Source organism: Podarcis gaigeae (genome assembly GCF_964106915.1).
Source record: "Podarcis gaigeae genome assembly, chromosome: 1".
Classification (NCBI taxonomy): Eukaryota; Metazoa; Chordata; class Lepidosauria; order Squamata; family Lacertidae; genus Podarcis; species Podarcis gaigeae.
This window is the reverse complement of record NC_139678.1, coordinates 22,145,588-22,163,483: the sequence shown is the minus strand read 5'-3', so window position 1 is coordinate 22,163,483 and position 17,896 is coordinate 22,145,588. Positions and strand designations below refer to the sequence as shown.

At 40.9% G+C, this 17,896-nt stretch overlaps 2 protein-coding genes across 5 annotated transcripts; one reads left to right on the top strand and one right to left on the bottom strand.

Annotated features, from left to right (window-relative positions):
* Positions 1 to 2,708: 2,708 nt before the first annotated feature.
* On the bottom strand, positions 2,709 to 4,491 carry GON7 (GON7 subunit of KEOPS complex). Of its 2 annotated transcripts, none has more exons than XM_083738928.1 (2): positions 4,167 to 4,491; positions 2,709 to 3,190 (listed from the first exon to the last, which is right to left on the bottom strand). In XM_083738928.1, exons 1-2 carry the CDS (start codon positions 4,351 to 4,353, stop codon positions 3,081 to 3,083), a joined length of 297 nt encoding a protein of 98 aa, XP_083595054.1. In that variant the 5' UTR covers positions 4,354 to 4,491; the 3' UTR covers positions 2,709 to 3,080. The 2 variants fall into 2 exon arrangements, with proteins under 2 accessions (XP_083595054.1, XP_083595055.1); XM_083738929.1 differs by having other exon boundaries at positions 3,068 to 3,190; positions 4,049 to 4,491.
* A 129-nt stretch (positions 4,492 to 4,620) lies between these two features.
* Positions 4,621 to 17,696, top strand: UBR7 (ubiquitin protein ligase E3 component n-recognin 7). 3 transcript variants are annotated; one of them, XM_083736877.1, is made up of 11 exons: positions 4,621 to 4,986; positions 6,729 to 6,862; positions 7,869 to 7,929; positions 10,217 to 10,312; positions 11,230 to 11,283; positions 12,240 to 12,345; positions 12,903 to 13,075; positions 14,105 to 14,233; positions 15,113 to 15,275; positions 16,028 to 16,089; positions 16,544 to 17,696. In XM_083736877.1, the coding sequence occupies exons 1-11, from the start codon at positions 4,804 to 4,806 to the stop codon at positions 16,634 to 16,636; spliced, it is 1,254 nt and encodes a 417-aa protein (XP_083593003.1). In that variant the 5' UTR covers positions 4,621 to 4,803; the 3' UTR covers positions 16,637 to 17,696. The 3 variants fall into 3 exon arrangements, with proteins under 3 accessions (XP_083593003.1, XP_083593002.1, XP_083593004.1); XM_083736876.1 differs by having other exon boundaries at positions 14,102 to 14,233; XM_083736878.1 differs by having other exon boundaries at positions 4,632 to 4,986; positions 12,933 to 13,075; positions 14,102 to 14,233.
* The last annotated feature ends 200 nt before the right edge of the window (positions 17,697 to 17,896 follow it).

Below are 17,896 nucleotides of genomic sequence, written 5' to 3'. Positions count from 1 at the left end.
AAATACAACTCCCATATGCAGCAGCCAGTTCATCACAGGCATAACTTTTAAAAGGTTCTTGCTACATCTTTGTTATAGCACCTACATGCTAGTAATACCATCCATGAACATGGACTGTCAAATGAGTGCTGTTTTGTCAGGTGGGCCATCTGAATCTGTTTCATCTTGCTATTGGCTTACTGAACATGGCAGTCATACTTGTTTTATGGAACATACAGTAGTCTGGTAAGAAAACCCAGGCCCCAGCATCTAATAAACTTGGTTGCTACTTTACTGAGACATAAGAAATGCCCAATAGCCCAAATGGAAGCACTCATGCCTCTTAGAAACAAGGTGTGACTGCAAGGCAACTGGAAGCTCAGCTTTAATTTAAGCAACCTTTGCATTAACACTGACCAGTGCTACCTCTATCATCCTTTGCAGATTCTTGACAGCTTTTGTGATGAATTTGAAGACTAGTATTTGAGTTATTTATATATCACTTCTTCACTGAAGTTATTTTATTTCTACTCTGAATAATACTAAGCCACCCAACCTATATAATCTGAACTGTGAGAAAAACTTTGGAATGGTAGGTCAATTCTCTCCCAGAACAGATTCCCTTATTAGCCAGGCGTCCCTGGAACCAGGCCTGTTTGAGCCAACGTTTTTTCCTTGTCAACGCAAAAACAAATCTCTTGCTGGAACATTCACACAAGTCTTATAAATTACTGTCCAGATTCTTTTGAACTGCACCAAATCATTACTTTCTTGGTTACAAGCCAGTGCCTTGTTAGACAACCGGTCTACTAATTGGTTGCTACAACTCAATAGAGCCTTTATGCTACCAAGGAGCATAAACAATTGACATGCTTTTATACATAATTTGTCTGTTTATATGTATGTACAGACCCAGTGCCCATGTGTGCCAGGCTGGTGATCCATATGTTTTGAGGGGGAAAGGTTTTTTTCTTAAATGACAGGTACTTTCTTAACCTGTGGAGGGGCTTTTTGGGATGGGGGAATGCTCAAGCTTGCTCTGTGTCCATCTTGGATATTTTTCTTGGTACTGGGGAAGACCTCCTGTTACTAGATAGCAACAAAATCATGCTATTTGTGTGGAATCAATATTATGTGTTCTCCACAATGAGGACAGGCAGGACACAGTTGACTTCCCACAACAAGCGTGAATTTGGCCAGGATGCGGGGAGTAGCATGACCCCATGGCAGCCATTTTGAGACTGGCACCCGCAGCACTTGCATACTGGTCCAAAATGATTGGCACCCCAATTTAAGGTTATGTCCAAACCCTGCACTGTGACTGATTTTAATTATGGTTTATTGAAACAAGATTTTATAAGCCAGGTTGAAGTTGGCTTCTTTCTGTAAACCATAGCTTTGCCTAGGTTCAGACATAATGTTAAAGTGTTGTATAGAAACAGAAGCAAAACCATTTAATCTCATCTTCCAGAGAGGAAGGTGACTGGCATGAAGCATAGTTGTGTAATACTAAACAGTAGCTAGCATTGCATCTGAGTGACTGCAGTTTTAATGCATGTCATGGAAAGTAAACACTTTGACAGCATATAAACGAACACAGTTCATGATATTTTCTACTTCGTTGTATTGTGAATGCTTGATGCACCCGCCCAGGCACATTTTCTTTGTCTCCAACTGTTTATTAACATGGGAAACATATTTAAATGTCTTTGATTTAGTCATAGATTACAAGTGTAGTCTTTGATACATTTGTTTGAATTACTTTTGAGTTATTGTTCTGCCCCAGGCTCTTTTAAAGGGATACTTAATTTATTTTTTTTAAAATCTACCACAGAAAGAACTTAAAGTATTATTGAAATGTAAAATTCTCATGGTCTTTCATTTTTAGGTAATGCCATAGACAAACGTCACATTAGAAGTTGTCCTTAAGACAGGAGGCTCTCAAAACTCTCTACTCCCAGGGTTCAATTAAAAGGTGACAATTACTGAGGTCCATCAGTGACAAGTAGTAATAATAATAATAATAATAATAATAATAATAATAATAATTTATACCCTGCCCATATGGCTAGGCTTCCTCTCTGGGCAGCTCCCAACAAACACGATAAAACATCAAACATTAAAAACTTTCCTAAACAAAGCTGCCAAAATGGAGGTGCAGGGACAGAATCAGTCATATAAGCCTGTTGAATATTACACATGTACCATCTTGCTTGTCTTTTCACCCTCCACTGAATACTTTTTCAGAAAGCATTCAGAGATCGATCTTAGTTGGCATCACTTTTGACATCACTAGAATTGTTAAGTTTTAATTTTTTTTATCAATCCAATGAGAGGATTAGGATATACATAACCACATGCAGGCAGTTTAGCACAATCAGCTAGCAATTGTGGACACCATTTTCTATTGGTATCTAATCCATCTTGGGAAATTGCTAGATTCTTTGCTACAGCAGTTTCCTACTGGAAATGAATTCTATAGTTCAACTTTTCTCAAGCTAAGTGCAGCTACTGGAAATACTGTGATTCAGCTTCCCCATTTCAGGAAGAATTTGCTCTAAGTGACTTAAAATAGAAGAGGCTCTTTTCTATTTCCCCCCTTTCCACCCCATATATCGCAAAGTATTTTTTACTCAGAATTTCTTCTCCCGTTCTTCTTTCATGTTCATACCTTATTTCCGCTTCCTGTTCCAAAGTGTCATTACTTCCATTCCTCCTGAAGAAAGTCATGAAAATAAACAACTCTTTCTAATTTATTTCAATACCACTACTGGCCCTTTCCCATCAGAGAAGGGAGATCATTCTTTCTTATATACATGGTCTTTTACTTGGTTGCTTCAGTATTTCACATAATACTCCACAAATGAGCTTCTCTTTTGATTTGTGTAAATAATAAAAAGGACAGTGCATTTCTAGTTTAAAAAGTAGCCCAGACGTTTCCTCGGGAGGAAAGTGTCTAGAAAACAAAACTCAAATTCCGTAGAAAAAAACCTGCAGTTTTCATCAGGACTGTTTTAACAAAACATCCTAGAAATTTTCCCAGAGGGAAAGTGTGTATATGATTAAACTCAAGTTCAGTAGAAAAATGTTTGTAGTTTTCATCAGGACTGTGTTTTTATTCGTTTTAATGGTGGTCCGTCAGCACATGCTTTGGCAATGACATGATTTTCTTCATCATCATCATCATCATCCTGTTCATCATCATAATCACCTAAAAGAAAAATATTTCATATGAAATCTGCTAAGATAGCTAAACTATTTCCCCATGAATGCCTACACTTAACTTCTCATTCGATTTGCTGAGTTTAACTAACATTTTATGAGGCTGGGTAGCTTAGTTGGTAGAGCACGAGACTTAGTCCCATGGTTGTGGGTTTGAGCCCCACATTGGGTGTAAGATTCCTGCATTTCAGGGGGCTGGACTAGATGAGCTTTGTAGCCACATGCAACTCTACAGTTCTATGATTTTCAATTTTTTTTTATTTTGGTGTTGCTTGAACTGGGTATAAGTCAAGAGATACTAGCATTTGAGTGTTCTTTTGCAAGAGGCATGTTCAAGAGTTAGAAATGTATATGCAAAGTGTTCGTATACAATGGATGGGAAACTTGTGTGGCCTACCAGATATTGGACTACAACCCCACTGATAAGACAGTTTTCTGAGACTATGGTAACTAGTCCAAAGCTTTAGGTCCTCACCAGATCATACAAGAGGTATATTAGCATAGACCTGGTCTGCACATGCAGAATTACATGTTGAGAATAAAGTGGTATAGACTCTATTGGAATTCTCAAATGGTATTGAGCTTAAAGCTCAGGGTAAACCCAGAGACATCAATGTAAATTAGCTAATTATGCCTATTCTACATTTTTATTTTTTTGATTTCACAAAGTCAACCCATTGCCCTTTCACCGATTTTATTTATATGCCTCTTTCCCACAACGAGCTGTGCCCAGACATTCAAAACAGAGGACAAATATACAAATACAAACATGGAGACATGTCAGTAAATTCAGAATAGCCAAAATAAGAACCGAAAGGCTTTGTTGTGGCATTTGAGGAGGCTCCACCTGCTGCTGATTTCCAAGTACCCAAAGGGGCACTTGGTTGCTAGGAAGCAGGACGAAGCCTCTTTCCTCTCCTCTCGGGCGAGGCGGGAACTCGTGGCCGAGTCCGGGGCCTCCTCACCTCCAGACCCGGCTCGGTCGCCGGAGCCGCTCTCCTGCTGCACCAGGGGGCCAAGCAGCGCGGAGACCTGTTCCCGCAGCTGAGCTAGGCCGCTGAGCAGGCCCCGCAAGTCTCCCGGCGGCTCGCAACGGACCCTCAGCGGCCGCTTCAGTCCGTCGCGGCCCGTCAATTCCGCCCGCAACTCCATCGCTCCGCTTCTCTTCTGCCTTTCCCCCGCCCTGGAAACAGGCAGCCAATCCCTAGCCGAGGAGGCGGCTTTTCCAACCGCCACTCTGGCCCCGCCTACCCGCGCACGCGCCTCACTCAACAGCTTACGAGCCGTTTCATTGTCTTCTCCTCCCGCCTTCGTCTCCTCCCCCTTTTGTGATTGGCTTCTGGAGCTCACGTGGGCCTCGTTGGCGTCGGGTGAACCTCCCTCCCCCCACGCCCTACTTCTACTTCCTGCTCCTCCCCCCTGAGCGCCTTTTATCTCGTAGCGTCTGGGTGGCGGCGGCGCAGGACAGCGGACCCCTCGCTTTCCGTTTCCGGCGTGCGCCGGGCGCTCTCTGGTGGCGGTTTGGCGTTTTCCCGCCTTTTCCTCCCCCTCCTCCCCTTCACCGACCAGGGAGGGAAAGGGAGCTGCGTGCGTTGCTTGAGGATGGAGAAAGAGACGGCGGCGTCTGGCGCCGGCCTACCTGGCGAAGAGGGCGAAGAAGGCGAGAGGAGCGCGGAGGAGCCCGTGGTGTCGCTAGCCGAGGTGCTGGCCGAGAGCGAGGAGCTCGAGAAGGAGGCGCGCGCCGTGCTGGGCGGGAGCGACCACGAGCGCTGCAGCTACTCTCAGGTGAGCCCCGTGGGGGCGAAGAGAGGGGGGCGGTTCCCCGCCAGGTGGGGCTTCCCTTGGCGACCCCTGAGGGGCTTGGGAGGGGGGAGGAGGGGCGGCTGAGGTGGTTGGGGGGCGAGGGGAAGCGGGGGCAGAAGGAAAGAGGAATGCCCGCTCCTCTTTATTTCGTTAGTCATTATTTGAAGTAACTCCGTTCCATCATCATCATCATATTATTATTATTATTATTATTATTATTATTATTAATAATAATAATTTTATTGTTTATACTCCGCCCATCTGGTTGGGTTTCCCCAGCCACTCTGCTCAGCCTACTAAAGATTCATGGACTTTCCGCTCAAATGAATCCCAAAGTGGCTGACAAACAATAAACAAGAGCCTCACAAGTGCAACGTAAACCCTATAATGCAATTTTAAAAAACCATCCGTAGAAACGCATCCGCAGTCGTCAACAAGATGGCAACGCGAAGGCCGAGCTCCATTCAACAACTGCCGAACGTCTTGGTGTTTTTCTCTTCAGCTGACCTCGTGCTTTTGTTAGTTTTGCTTGTTCTTTTTAAAACCCTGTTTGGAAAGGTGGGTGGGATAGGACTCTGTTAACAGATGTGCGTGGGCAACCAATTGCGGGGTATCTTTTCTCCATACTTTGGCTTGTTCTTGTGGTCCCATGGTGATCAGACTTTAGTGTGGTTAAATGAAATGAAGGGCATGGAATGGTCACTGGAATTTTATTAATGTCTTCTAAAAGATTACAATACAGTGTACTTAATATCGTAGTTACAAATGTCCCCTTTTGCCTACTCCCTTTTTGCTACAATTTTGACGTAACTCCGTTCTCACTGCTCCAGGAGTGTATTCTGGCCAGTGATGATCATTCTGAAGTTTGTTGATCATCTGGCTACATCTCTTGTTTTTCCTCCTATCGGCATGCTCCTGGAAAAAAGTTAGGCGTCACATATCTTAGTAGTATCTTGCAGCAACCTCAAGCTGTCTTGCAATAGCTGAAGCAAGGAGGAGGGTGTGTGGGTGTCTTGGTATGTTTGAAAATAAACTGGGATAGCTTTAGACTAAGGTTCATACACCTAAGGGGTACAGAAATACACTGGACAGCGATCCTCATCTGTGCATGGTACTCTTTATATACCTTGTTCATTAGGGAAGAAAACAGCTGAAATATCAAAATCCTCTGCTTATACATTGCCTGTGAAACAAGGAAGAATTGTGTAAAACAGCAGTGAATGATGGTTGCCTCCTACTGTTGCTTAGGCAAGGGCAATTTTGTCCCTTTCCTCTTACTTTGTCTGACTCCCCCCCCCCCAGTAGCTTGTTATCTAGTAGCTTGTTATCAGTAGCTTGTTATCTAGATAATGAAAATATGGGATTCTTTGGAAGCTTATTTATACTGCAGTGCTCTTATTCAACACCACGTAGCACCCTGGTCCTTTTGTTCCCTTTTCAGAAACAAACTTGGCATTGAATATACAGCATTTTCTGGCTGCCAGTTATTTTAGCGGCCTAAGTGAAATTTCTAATGTGGACACATATTGTTGGCTGAATCTGGAATAATCAGTCCTAAGTTGTAGGATACAGCTGCTTGAGAACATGGGAGCCATTATGGCATCTCCTTTGAAAATGAAAGCTGGATTTGGTTTCTGTACACATAATTCAATTTTGCTCAACTTCAAATTCCCAGACTGGCATTCCCTAACATCTCCATTTTTATGCTCCTGTCTCTTTTCCAGGGAGCTGTAAAGAGGCAAGCCTTGTATGCCTGCAGTACGTGCACGCCGCCAGGAGAAGAACCAGCAGGGATCTGTTTAGCATGCAGTTATGAATGTCATGGCACCCACAAGTTATTTGAGCTGTATACAAAAAGGTAACATTGATTGATTGATTGAATTTATATCCCACTCCCTGAAGGAGCCCAGGGTGACAAACAGATCTACAGTTTTGAAAACCAGAACATTATACATCAGTTTAATTTTTTTTTAAAAAAATATAGTTACAGTTAAAACCTTCTAAAATCAGTTATTCCATCCAGTGATCTCAGGGTTGCCAGCAATAGTAAAGTAGTATACCTAAAATCAAATTTATTTCCTCTATGGTACAACATTGATGCAGCTAAACTAAATGCAGGCTGCATTTTAATGTTTTAATTATTTTAATCTTGTTTTAAAGTTGTATTTCAATCAACTTGTTTTTATTATTGGTCGTTAGCCGCCCTGAGCCTGGTCTTGGCTGGGGAGGGCAGGGTATAAATAAAATTTGTTATTATTATTAAACTAGAATTGCCATTTTGTTGCCACTGTAACTCTTTTATACAAGCAGTGGCGGAGAGCAGGTGGGGGTGGGGTTGGGGGGCGTCCTGGGGGCGTGGCGTGCCACCTATGGGGGCACGGTGCCCAGCATGGGTGGGGGGGCAGCTGCGATGGCACCCCACCGGGATCGCTCGGTGCGCTCCCCCACACTCCTCATCCTCTGCCAGTGTATACAAGAACGCTTTGAAACTCAGGATTGTAACTGCAAGAAAAATGTTACTGAGATTTAGCAAACATAGAAAACTATTGGATATGTTAAGTTTAAAAGAAAAACCTTTGGCTGCAGCTGTTTGTTTATGAGCCTCCAATGAGACAACCAAAATAAGCAGTACTATGGGCTCACCAAAATGACATGTTCTTGTTCATGATAGTATAATAATCATCAAATTTGTAAATCAAATGTCTGCTTTGATAAAAACCTTTTTGGGTGTGGTTGAATGATCCTGGTCAGAAGTAGGGATTTTTCATCCATTTATTAAAACAGTTAACTTTCCTGAGATGTAACTGATGTTCCTAAAACTAAAAAAAGCCCTGTCGGAACTCTGGCTCTTTTTTCTCTCTTAGAAACTTCCGCTGTGATTGTGGAAACAGCAAATTCAAAAATTTGCAATGCAAACTACTCCCAGTAAGTATAATTCTGTTTCCTTTTTGGAGTGTAATCATAGCTAAACTCTTTGTTTCTTTAGTGTGAGAACTTTTACTTGTAATTTCTTTTCTCCTCCCTCTCACAAACATGCATTTCAAAAGTGAGAGTGAAATGAAATTTGCAAAGTTCTTCATAGCTGTTGGCCCAGGCTAGCTTTATTTAGTGTCCAGTGACCTTCATGGGTCAGTTCATTGCAGATGTGGACCCACATCCAGATTCCCCTTCACATCTGGATTGACTCTGCATGGAAATGCAGATTTCATTTGTTGGCTTATAAAAATGGTGTGTACTAGGGCTGTGCTATAAATCGCTATATTCTTGAATACCGTGTATTGAAATAACATTGTGATATGTTTTCAACAAGGCAATATACCGGTGAACAAAAGGTGGAGACTTAACAGCTTCCCAGGGGGTAGCTCAGCTGAACAGATACTTTACAGATACTTTGCAGATAATTTGCTGGCACCATCTCCCCAGCTTTCTTTGCTCTCTCCCTTCTCCCTCCTAAATGATGATAAGCCCTCACACAAACCAGCAAACTCTTTCATCTTCACAGGTATCTTTCCACTTAAAGGTAAAGGGGTAAAGGGACCCCTGACAATTTACAGGCTGAAGGAGCCAGTGTTTGTCCGCTTCCACAGACAGTTTTTCCGGGTCATGTCCAGCATGACTAAGCCGCTTCTGGCGAAACCAGAGCAGCGCACGGAAACACCATTTACCTTCCCGCTGGAGCGGTACCTATTTATCCTTGCACTGCGTGCTTTCAAACTGCTGGGTTGGCAGGAACTGGGACTGAACAATGGGAGCTCACCCAGTCCCAGGGATTTGAACTGCTGACATTTCATTCGGCAAGCCCAGGTGGCCCAGTGGTTTAACCCACAGTGCCACCCGCTTCTTTCCACTTAGAGCTGAGCTAGTTATGCAGAGCCTGCTAACAACCCTCCATGCCTAGACAGTGAAGATCCAGCTGCAAAGTAAACAAAGAAAGTAAACAAAGAAATGGAAAGCACACCTTCCTTTCCTCAAACTCCCCCCCCCCTCCGTGGAAGAGTTTTCATTTTTATTTTTTGGTGGTTTTTATGTTGTTGGTTCCCCCTTAAATATCTTTCCTCCATATCAAAAAGGAAGGGGTTTTTTATTTAAAGGAACCTATCTTTTTGCTTGCTTGCCCTTCCTCCTTCTGATAAAAAGAGAGAGATTGGTGGGATGAGGGCTTTTGAGGAGGCCCTTCTGTGTGGGGGGTGGGGATGGAGGGGAGAAGACTTAGCTGGCTGCCTTGTGCTGAAATGGGAGAATGATGGGGAGGGTGTTTTTCAGTAACTAGTGCAAGCACATGTATGTCTACTCACAAGCAAGCCCTACTGAATTCAATGAGGCTTACTCCCAGGAAAGTAGAAGTAAGTTCATTTGAACCTTGTGGGGCCTATGCATGCATAGATTCCACTTAGACCTCTGAGTGGGGAAGCAGATGCAACCTGAGTAGTAAATCATTTGAATTAGTTGAAAATTATATGGAAGTTTATTTAATATTTTTATTAAAACTACTACTTCTTTACATTTTAAGGCCCCCCACCGCAGCAGGGAGTCTTGTCAAGGCCCTTGGCTGCTGTGGGGAAGCGTGGCGCACCCTCCGTGCTGCAGGGAGGTATGGCGGGACCATCTGACAGCAAGGTCCTCCGCCATCGCCAATATATGTTGGGATATATCAAGATACCGTGATATTTAGCTGATGATATATTGTGATGTTGAAAACCAAATATCGCCCAGCCCTAGTGTGTACACTGTTGTCTGTAAACATGATATTAATGTGCTTTTTATTAACCTGCTGGACTCAAGTACTTTGAGAAATATGAGTGTGTTTTTTAATGTGGGTCACAGCTTGCAATCCAGAGATGGCATCTGAGTCAGATGGGCACATTGAGTCTCCATTAACTTCAATTGAGGGAACTCTATTCTTTTTCTTTTGTTGTTTGACTCTGCCTTCAAGGAAATAAAACAGTTCATCCTCTTTCTCTTCTGATTACCTCAATTTCTTTCCCTTTCAAAATCTCAAAGGTTTATAGAGTATATAAATTTTTCAGGCTTGAAGTGCAGTTCAATAAGGGACATGTGATATGCAATTAATATGACTGGACATAATAGCAAAGTTTAGCTTTCTGGGATGACTAAAAGTAAGATACATACCCTGATTTAACAGTTTTTATTTCTAGAGCATTGGTTTTCATCTTGTTTTTTGTTTAAGACATATGTCCTGACTTATTTCTAGGAGAAGGCAATGGTGAATCCAGCAAATAAATATAACGATAACTTCTTTGGATTATATTGTGTTTGTAAAAGACCTTACCCAGATCCTGATGATGAGGTAAGATGCTGACGTCTTGTACATGCAAATATTTTTATATGCGTGCAGTTCTAGTAAGTTTTAGTAACTTTACTATGTTTTGTTATCCATTTTAAAATAAGCAAAAAGAGATGTTTGGCAGAGGTAGTTGGTGGAAAACAAAGCTCTGCAATATGTACAGTGCTACTGATCATGTGCCATGACGCAAGAAATTGCACAAACTGGCAACATCAGGGTATTTTTTATGCAGGGTATTTCATCGTGTTTTCTAGGCTTCCCCAGTGGCCAAATTGACTTTTCATAATATTGGAACTTGGAGCCATCCATTATAGCTAAATGTTGGAAGATTGAAAACAGACAAAATAAGTATTACTCATATGGTGTTTAGTTAAATTATGGAGTTCACTACAGTGGTACCTCGGGTTAAGAACTTAATTCGTTCTGGAGGTCCGTTCTTAACCTGAAACTGTTCTTAACCTGACGTACCACTTTAGCTAATGGGGCCTCCTGCTGCTGCTGTGCTGCCACTGCACGATTTCTGTTCTCATCCTGAAGCAAAGTTCTTAAACTGAGGTACTATTTCTGGGTTAGTGGAGCCTGTAACCTGAAGCGTCTGTAACCCAAGGTACCACTGAGTCAGATGGGCACATTGAGTCTCCCATTAACTTCAATTGAGGGAACAGGTACCACTGTATTAGAAAATGTAGTGATGGCAGTGTCCCCTAAGGTAATTGGGACCCTAAAAATTTAAGGCTTTAAAAGTTAAAACCATGGAAATGAATCTGCAGGCAGGGCAGATGTTTTAATATAGGTGATTGAGGAGATTGCTATCTCAGGCTTCTCAATAAGCAAATTACAGCACCATTTTGCACTCGTTGAACCATCTTCAAAGGTAGCCTGACGAAGATAATTTTGTAATATTTTGGCTCTATTTTTAGATTCCAGATGAAATGATCCAGTGCATAGTTTGTGAAGACTGGTTTCATGGAAGGGTAAGCTCATGTAATAAAATCACTTCATTAAATGGAAAGGGTTGGAAATGTTAAAGTGATAAATTTAACCTGTCAGACCAGATTTTCTAACTTGTACAGGGCTCGCTTCCTCAGCCTCCTTAATTCAAAATAATTGCATAGATCCCTCAAGCAATACCCTGGAATAATTGAGTTTATGTTGCAAACCTATACACTTAAAACTGTTTACAGTTGGATAGTTAAATCTCCTCCTTATTGGAACAGGCAATGTTTAGATGAAGTTTAGCCATTACGTGTTCTAGTAAGGATGAAAGATTGTAAAATAAAGTTAACCCTTCATTTACACAAATGCCTGGGTCACACGGTATGCCGTGGGCAGAGATAAGATTAGGGGTGCTCTGTACATTAAATATGAAGGAATATTTGATTCTCAATTTCTAATTAGATTGCTGAATTTCTGGATTCTAAGCTAAGCTCTCCTTTCTCCCCCATCCCTCCCAGGGGAAAATTAGAAGTGGATTTTTGTGTGAAAGGACTGTGAATTCAGTTGGTATTAAAACAAACTCCTGAGCTGAACATAATATAATAATAATAATAATTTATTATTTATACCCCTGCCCATCTGGCTGGGTTTCCCCAGCCACTCTGTGCTCAGAGACACACTGTTACTTAATTTGGAGTGCTACAACTCTCCCAACAGTTTGATGTCACCCCCAGAGGCGCACTCCTCCATTCTTTCCCAAGACAGATGAATGCCACCAGTTCACTCCTATGAACTATTTTGTACCCAACTTCATTTTTAATAAAACACCAACTTCTAAAGATTCCATAAGCCTGGGGTCTGTTCGTACCTAGTTTAGAGGGTAAAGAAGAAAAAAGATGTGTTTCAGTGCTTGAGGATCACTGGTTTCCTATTTTGTTGTTGAAGAATAATTTGTTAATATGTGTTTCCCGTGTGTTCTCATTTCCACCTACAGCATCTTGGTGCAATCCCTCCAGATAGTGGGGACTTTCACGAGATGGTGTGTCAGGCTTGCATGGATCGTTGCCCTTTCCTGTGGGCATATGCCTCACAGATAGCAGGTGAGGGGAATAGCTGTTGTGCTAATATTTCTAACCTGGAGCAGCAGCTCAGCCTCGCTAATGCAAGTTTTTGGATTTAACCCATCTTAGTTTCATTAAAATTACCGCAACTTCGACTTGTTTAGGTTGCAGCAGTCTTAATTTTTGCTGATTAAATTGTGCTCTTGCGCTTTGAGATTTCTTAATGTTAGGCATAGTGTATCACCTGACCTTTTGTTGTGGGTAGCCATTTTGATATTTAATAAAAATAAAAATGAATGATTTTATTATTTATACCCTACCCATCTGACTGGGTTTCCCTAGCCACTCTGGGCAGCTTACATAATATATAAAACATAATAAAGCATGAAACATAAAAAACTTCCCGATACAGGGCTGCCTTCAGAAATCTTCTAAAAGTTGTATAGTTCTTTATCTCCTTGACATCTGAAGGGAGGGTATTCCACAGGGAGGGCGCCACTACCGAGACAGAAATAACATTTCAGGTTTTTGAGAATGAAATAACATTTTGTAGCGCAGGCATACCAATATTAGGTGTGGGTGTCTGTCTTTTGCAGTTCACACTGTGACCAAAGTTACTCCTACAGCTGAAGATCAAGTTGTGCTGAATGTTGAAGAAACTGAAGAAATAAAAAAAGAAAATTGTATAGATAATCAAATAAAGACTGAAGAAGAAAAAGCAGCACACAATAATGAGCCATCCACCAGCTCTGCCTCTGAGTGTTCTGAGGTAAGCTTTGCATTTATTCTTTTGTGGTTTATGGTCAAAATCTTTCTTTCGTTTGTGCTCAGAGCAAGAGAATAATTGTTATTATTTATTCATTTTGTCTAGCTGGTCATTACAAAGATAAAATATATAAAATAGAATAAAAACGGAATAAAATGCTTCACACATTGACTTTCTGTTAGGGGACAGGTCCTCCTACAGCTCTGAAAAAGTGGCCTGTTTTGCCCTTACAAAGGCAATTTTGAGGAGAAAAGTTTATGTCAAAACTATGTGAGCATGTAACTCTTTGTGAAGCATGTAAATTCATGTAATTCAGCTAATTACCTGCCAGACAAACACACGGTTTTTTTTGTGTATGAGCACCCTAGTGTCCAAGCCATACGGGAACTCCCTGACACCAGTAGCTACATGTGCAACTGGGGAATGTAACAGGAACCCCAGACTCAAAATAATTATATGTTATATCCAGTTTTTGTAGATCCACTGAAATTGATGGAAGTAACTAACATGGATCTGTAATTTTAATGAGTCTTCTCTAAGTAGAACTTAGTTGGATACGTTCACAAGTGGGACTGAAATGAACAGAAAGATTTATGTCAAATGTGCCTGTAGAGTCAGAAAGCAAGTATTAGAAGGATTATTTCCGGTGCTACAGTGTTTGTGCATTTTTTGGCTGGGAAAACGAGAACTGTGAGCTCCTCTTTTTGCAAGATTTATCCAGATGAGGTTTTTTTCAATACAATGTCTAGGAAGATTATGAAGGCTAATGTATTTTGGGAACCTCAGGAGGAATAAATGGAGTTAGGCCTGGTGAGGTATTTGCTACTCTGCTTGCTTTCCTGGTTCCCTAGACATCAATTCAAGTCTGAGCCTCATGTGCATATTCCATTTTTTAGTTATGGCATTACTATCGTCTTACTGCTACCAGATCGCAGTTTTGTAATAACTTTGCAGAAAGCTAAGAAGTGCACAGGCTAGAATGAACAACACCTATGGATATGGAAGAGAAACTGACCTTTCATTTTGCAGCAGGCAGTTAAGAAAGAAGAATCCACCTGCAGATTCCAAGAACTTAAAGCCAAGCAGTACGTACAGAAGAACAGGGCCACCTTTTGGCCACACAACTGGCGAAGCAAATTGTGCACCTGCAAAGAATGTATGGTATGTATTTTTGAAAATCTCCAATTTTCATGTTTGCTTTAGAACTATCTAGAATGGAGTTCACCTATGAACTTGCAAGTGGCTGAATAAAAATGGAAGGAGTGGGAAAGCGTAAACCTGCGAGACTTAACCTGTTTTTGTCTGAAAAAATATAATGAATTTTATCGGGCAGGTTACAAAAAAGAGTGATGCTTGCTTGTAATTTGTCTGTTCATTTGATTCACAATTGGAGTCTCTTTTCTAGTCATCAAATTTCAAAGCTCTATGCATACATTGGGGAAGAGGAAGTAGAGGAGAAATGTCCCATTTTTGCTTTTCTACCGCTGTTCTTGCCCTTTAATTCTTAATCATGTGTTGGATATGTTTGCTGGCTTTGCAAAAAATATGTTTGCTGGCCTTGTATCCCATTACCTAGGTTTCCTTGCCTGGCTCAATTTGTCACTTCCACCTTTTGTTGGTTTGCGTTGAAATTTGCAAGCTCCAGCTGCACATTGTTACCTCTTCCTTTGAGGTATTTGGAAATATTTAAGGTGGTAGTCAAATAAGTTTGAGCATAACTAATTAACTAATTTAGGTTCATGAATTTCAGTGGGTCTAGTCTGAGTAAAACTTAGTAACTTTTTTTCCCCAAGAAGGGAAGTGTATATTATTGATAGATTGCATTTGTACACCAGAGGCTCCCAGAGTGGCTTGCATAAACGGGTCAGGAAGGGAAGAGTAAAACAAATGGAGCTGGACTGTCATAGCAGAGGTGATAGAGTGAGCCCTGCTTCCTATGTATCTCATTGATAGAATGGCTGCCCTGAGGTGCCAGTTGAGGGAGAAGAGGCCAAGGTGATCAATTCATTTCTGTATTTAAAATAAACCTTTGTTTTTTAGAAAATGTATTGTGACCTGGAAGTCCCATTTCTAACAGAGGAATGTGATACAGTCTTAGCCTATGAGAATAAAGGGACAAGTGACCAGGAAGCAGACAGAAGAGATCCTCTAATGGACACACTTAGCAGCATGAATAGAGTCCAGCAGGTGGAGCTAATCAGTGGTAAGTGATGGAGCTTTTATACTTTTTACCCAATGAGCAGCTGGTGGGAGGGCACCAGGTTGGGGAATGCTTAGGCAGAATGTTGTGCAGAATGCAGCAGCTTGGTTTCAGAATGCTGGTCATAGAATCATAGTGTTGAAGGGAGCCCCAGGGTCATCTAGTCCAACCTCATTCAATACTGGAATCTCAGCTGAAGCATCCATGACAGATGGCCATCCAACCTCTGCTTAAAAACCTCCAAGGAAGGAGAATCCACCACTTTTTGAGGTAGTCTGTTCCATTGCTGAACAGCTCTTAATGTCAGAACGTTCTTCCTGATGTTGAGTTGGAATCTTCTTTATTTTAACTTGAATCCATGGTTCAAATCCTACCCTCTGGAGCAGGAGAAAGGAAACTTGCTCCATCATAAGGCTTGGTATTCCAGACCCTTGATCATCTTGCTTGCCCTTCTCTGCACGTGTTCCATCTTGTCAATATTCTCCTTAAATTGTGGTGCACAGAACTGAACACACTACTCTATGTAGTCTGGCCAATGCTCAAATAGATTGGTACTGTTACTTTCCTTGAATGGAAAATCCATGCTAAACTAAGTTGATATGTTGAGCAAAAAAGCAGATCAGAGGAGCGGGGCGGTAGAGGAGCAGTATGAGTCTTGGACCATATTTGGTTGCAATTAGTCAGCTAAATGGGAGAAAAACAATCCATTAAGTAAATTCACAACTACAGTAACACATTTTTTTTTTTAAATCTAGAATACAATGACTTGAAAACAGAACTGACAGACTATTTGAGAAGATTTGCGAATGACGGAACAGTAAGTATATAACTCCATAGCGATTCTCTTTTGTTGATTTACAGATTAATCATACTCGGTTGTAACAGGATTGGAAGGTAATAAGGCTTTTAGGCTTAGGTCCTCAGTTTCTCAGGTCACTCATAAAGCTCACTGGTGACCTTGGGCCATATCTTCCTCATAGAATTGTTTTAAGGATGTTAATGGAGGTAAGAGGAATTTGTGTATTAGCTATCATGAGCCCTTAGGAGGAATTAAGCCATTTTTCAGAACAGACTCAATAATTCATTTTAAAGTGTAATGTCTCAAAATGACCTTTAGTAGTTTGACTTTCAAAACCTTGTTTAGCATCCCAGATAAAATGCCTTGATTTCTGCCCTATTAGCGACCACCATGCTTTTTATCCAGGCCTTAACTTACATTTAAAATGTGTCAGTTCCATTATTTTCTTCCACCAACTTTTACTTGCCACCAGGTTGTTAAGAGAGAAGACATTCAGCAGTTTTTTGAAGAATTTCAGTCTCGGAAGAGGAGGAGAACAGACCGGATGCAGTACTACTGTAGCTAGACTGGCCTGGAAATCGAAGGACAAGTTTTTTGCTACCCCTTTTCATTCTTCCCTCCCTTCTGATTTAATTCGACTACCTGTTCATCTTGGCTTTTGTCCTATAAGGCAATGCTTGCTGCTTTACAGCTTAAACATGTGCTCCAATTTCATGGCAGCTGTGCTGAAAATTAACAAGATCATGGTTTCATAAAAATGCCAATTAATTTGTGTTGAAGGAATTGGGGGTGGGGTTAGTGTCCAAAGGTATATACTTAGAAAAAGATTAACAAGCCTTCTAAACAGCTGTAGGTGATGAATCATTCTTCAATTGGTTAAAAGAAAAACCTAAATCACTGACTGAAGTTTACAGAACAATGTTTTTAATCAGGGTACCCCTTTTTCATGCAGATCTGTTTTTAAAATAAGAATTCATACCTGTTCAATTTAAGTACACCCTCTTATTAATTTCTAGTACAAATCATGTTCTGTAGGCATTCTGCTTGTTTAAGAGAGTGAATACAGGATTAGAATGTGGATTAACGAACCTCTCATTGAATGAAGTATAAATTCTAGCTAAACTTTGAAATGAACAGACTGACACATGCAAATTCTAGATATTTCCTTGATAACTCCTACTGTATAGCAGCTTTTTACAATGAAATTACTGTAAATGTTAATTTCCTGCCCCCACAGAATGTAAATACATTGGTTGCTGCAGGATGCTACTAGGTTATCATTGTACGTTTTAGACTGCAAGGAATCTCTGGTTTGGAAGCTTATATAATGTAATTGTTCTAGTTTGTATATGTTTCAGAGGGGTAGCCTACAAAGGTATTTACCCACCTGTAAAATAATGAACTTGTGATCTTTTTGTAATAATTTTAGATAATAAAACCAAGGCAAGAATATTGTAAATAATGTTAAAACCAATGTTCAGAAGCAGTTTTCTTATTAGTGCTCAACTTAATGATCTAATTATTCAAGCAAATCTTAAGTGTGTGTATTCAGAACCCTTAAAGTGATGTCTTCTTCAGCCACCATTTGGTTTTTTTAATCTCAATAAAGCAGTTGGTTGTCATTAGTGATGTTGCTAAATTTTGGAATGATTGTGCCTGTTCAAAAACTTTTGCAAATGTGGTTTACTCAGAGTTGCCTCATTTTCGTTCCAGCAGCCCGAAGAGGATAGTTCCTACTCAGTCTGGTTTGAAACAAGATAATGGTAGGCTTGCTCTAGAGATTATGGGCTCCTAGAGACATAATGCAAGATTTGCTTAAGGCAGA

Coding starts and splice junctions, on each gene's coding strand:
- UBR7 (XM_083736876.1), top strand. CDS start 4,804: ATGGAGAAAGAGACGGCGGCGTCTGGCGCCGGCCTACCTGGCGAAGAG. Junction 4,987..6,728: donor AGCGCTGCAGCTACTCTCAG/GTGAGCCCCGTG, acceptor TCTCTTTTCCAG/GGAGCTGTAAAGAGGCAAGC. Junction 11,284..12,239: donor AAGACTGGTTTCATGGAAGG/GTAAGCTCATGT, acceptor TTCCACCTACAG/CATCTTGGTGCAATCCCTCC.
- GON7 (XM_083738929.1), bottom strand. CDS start 4,353: ATGGAGTTGCGGGCGGAATTGACGGGCCGCGACGGACTGAAGCGGCCG.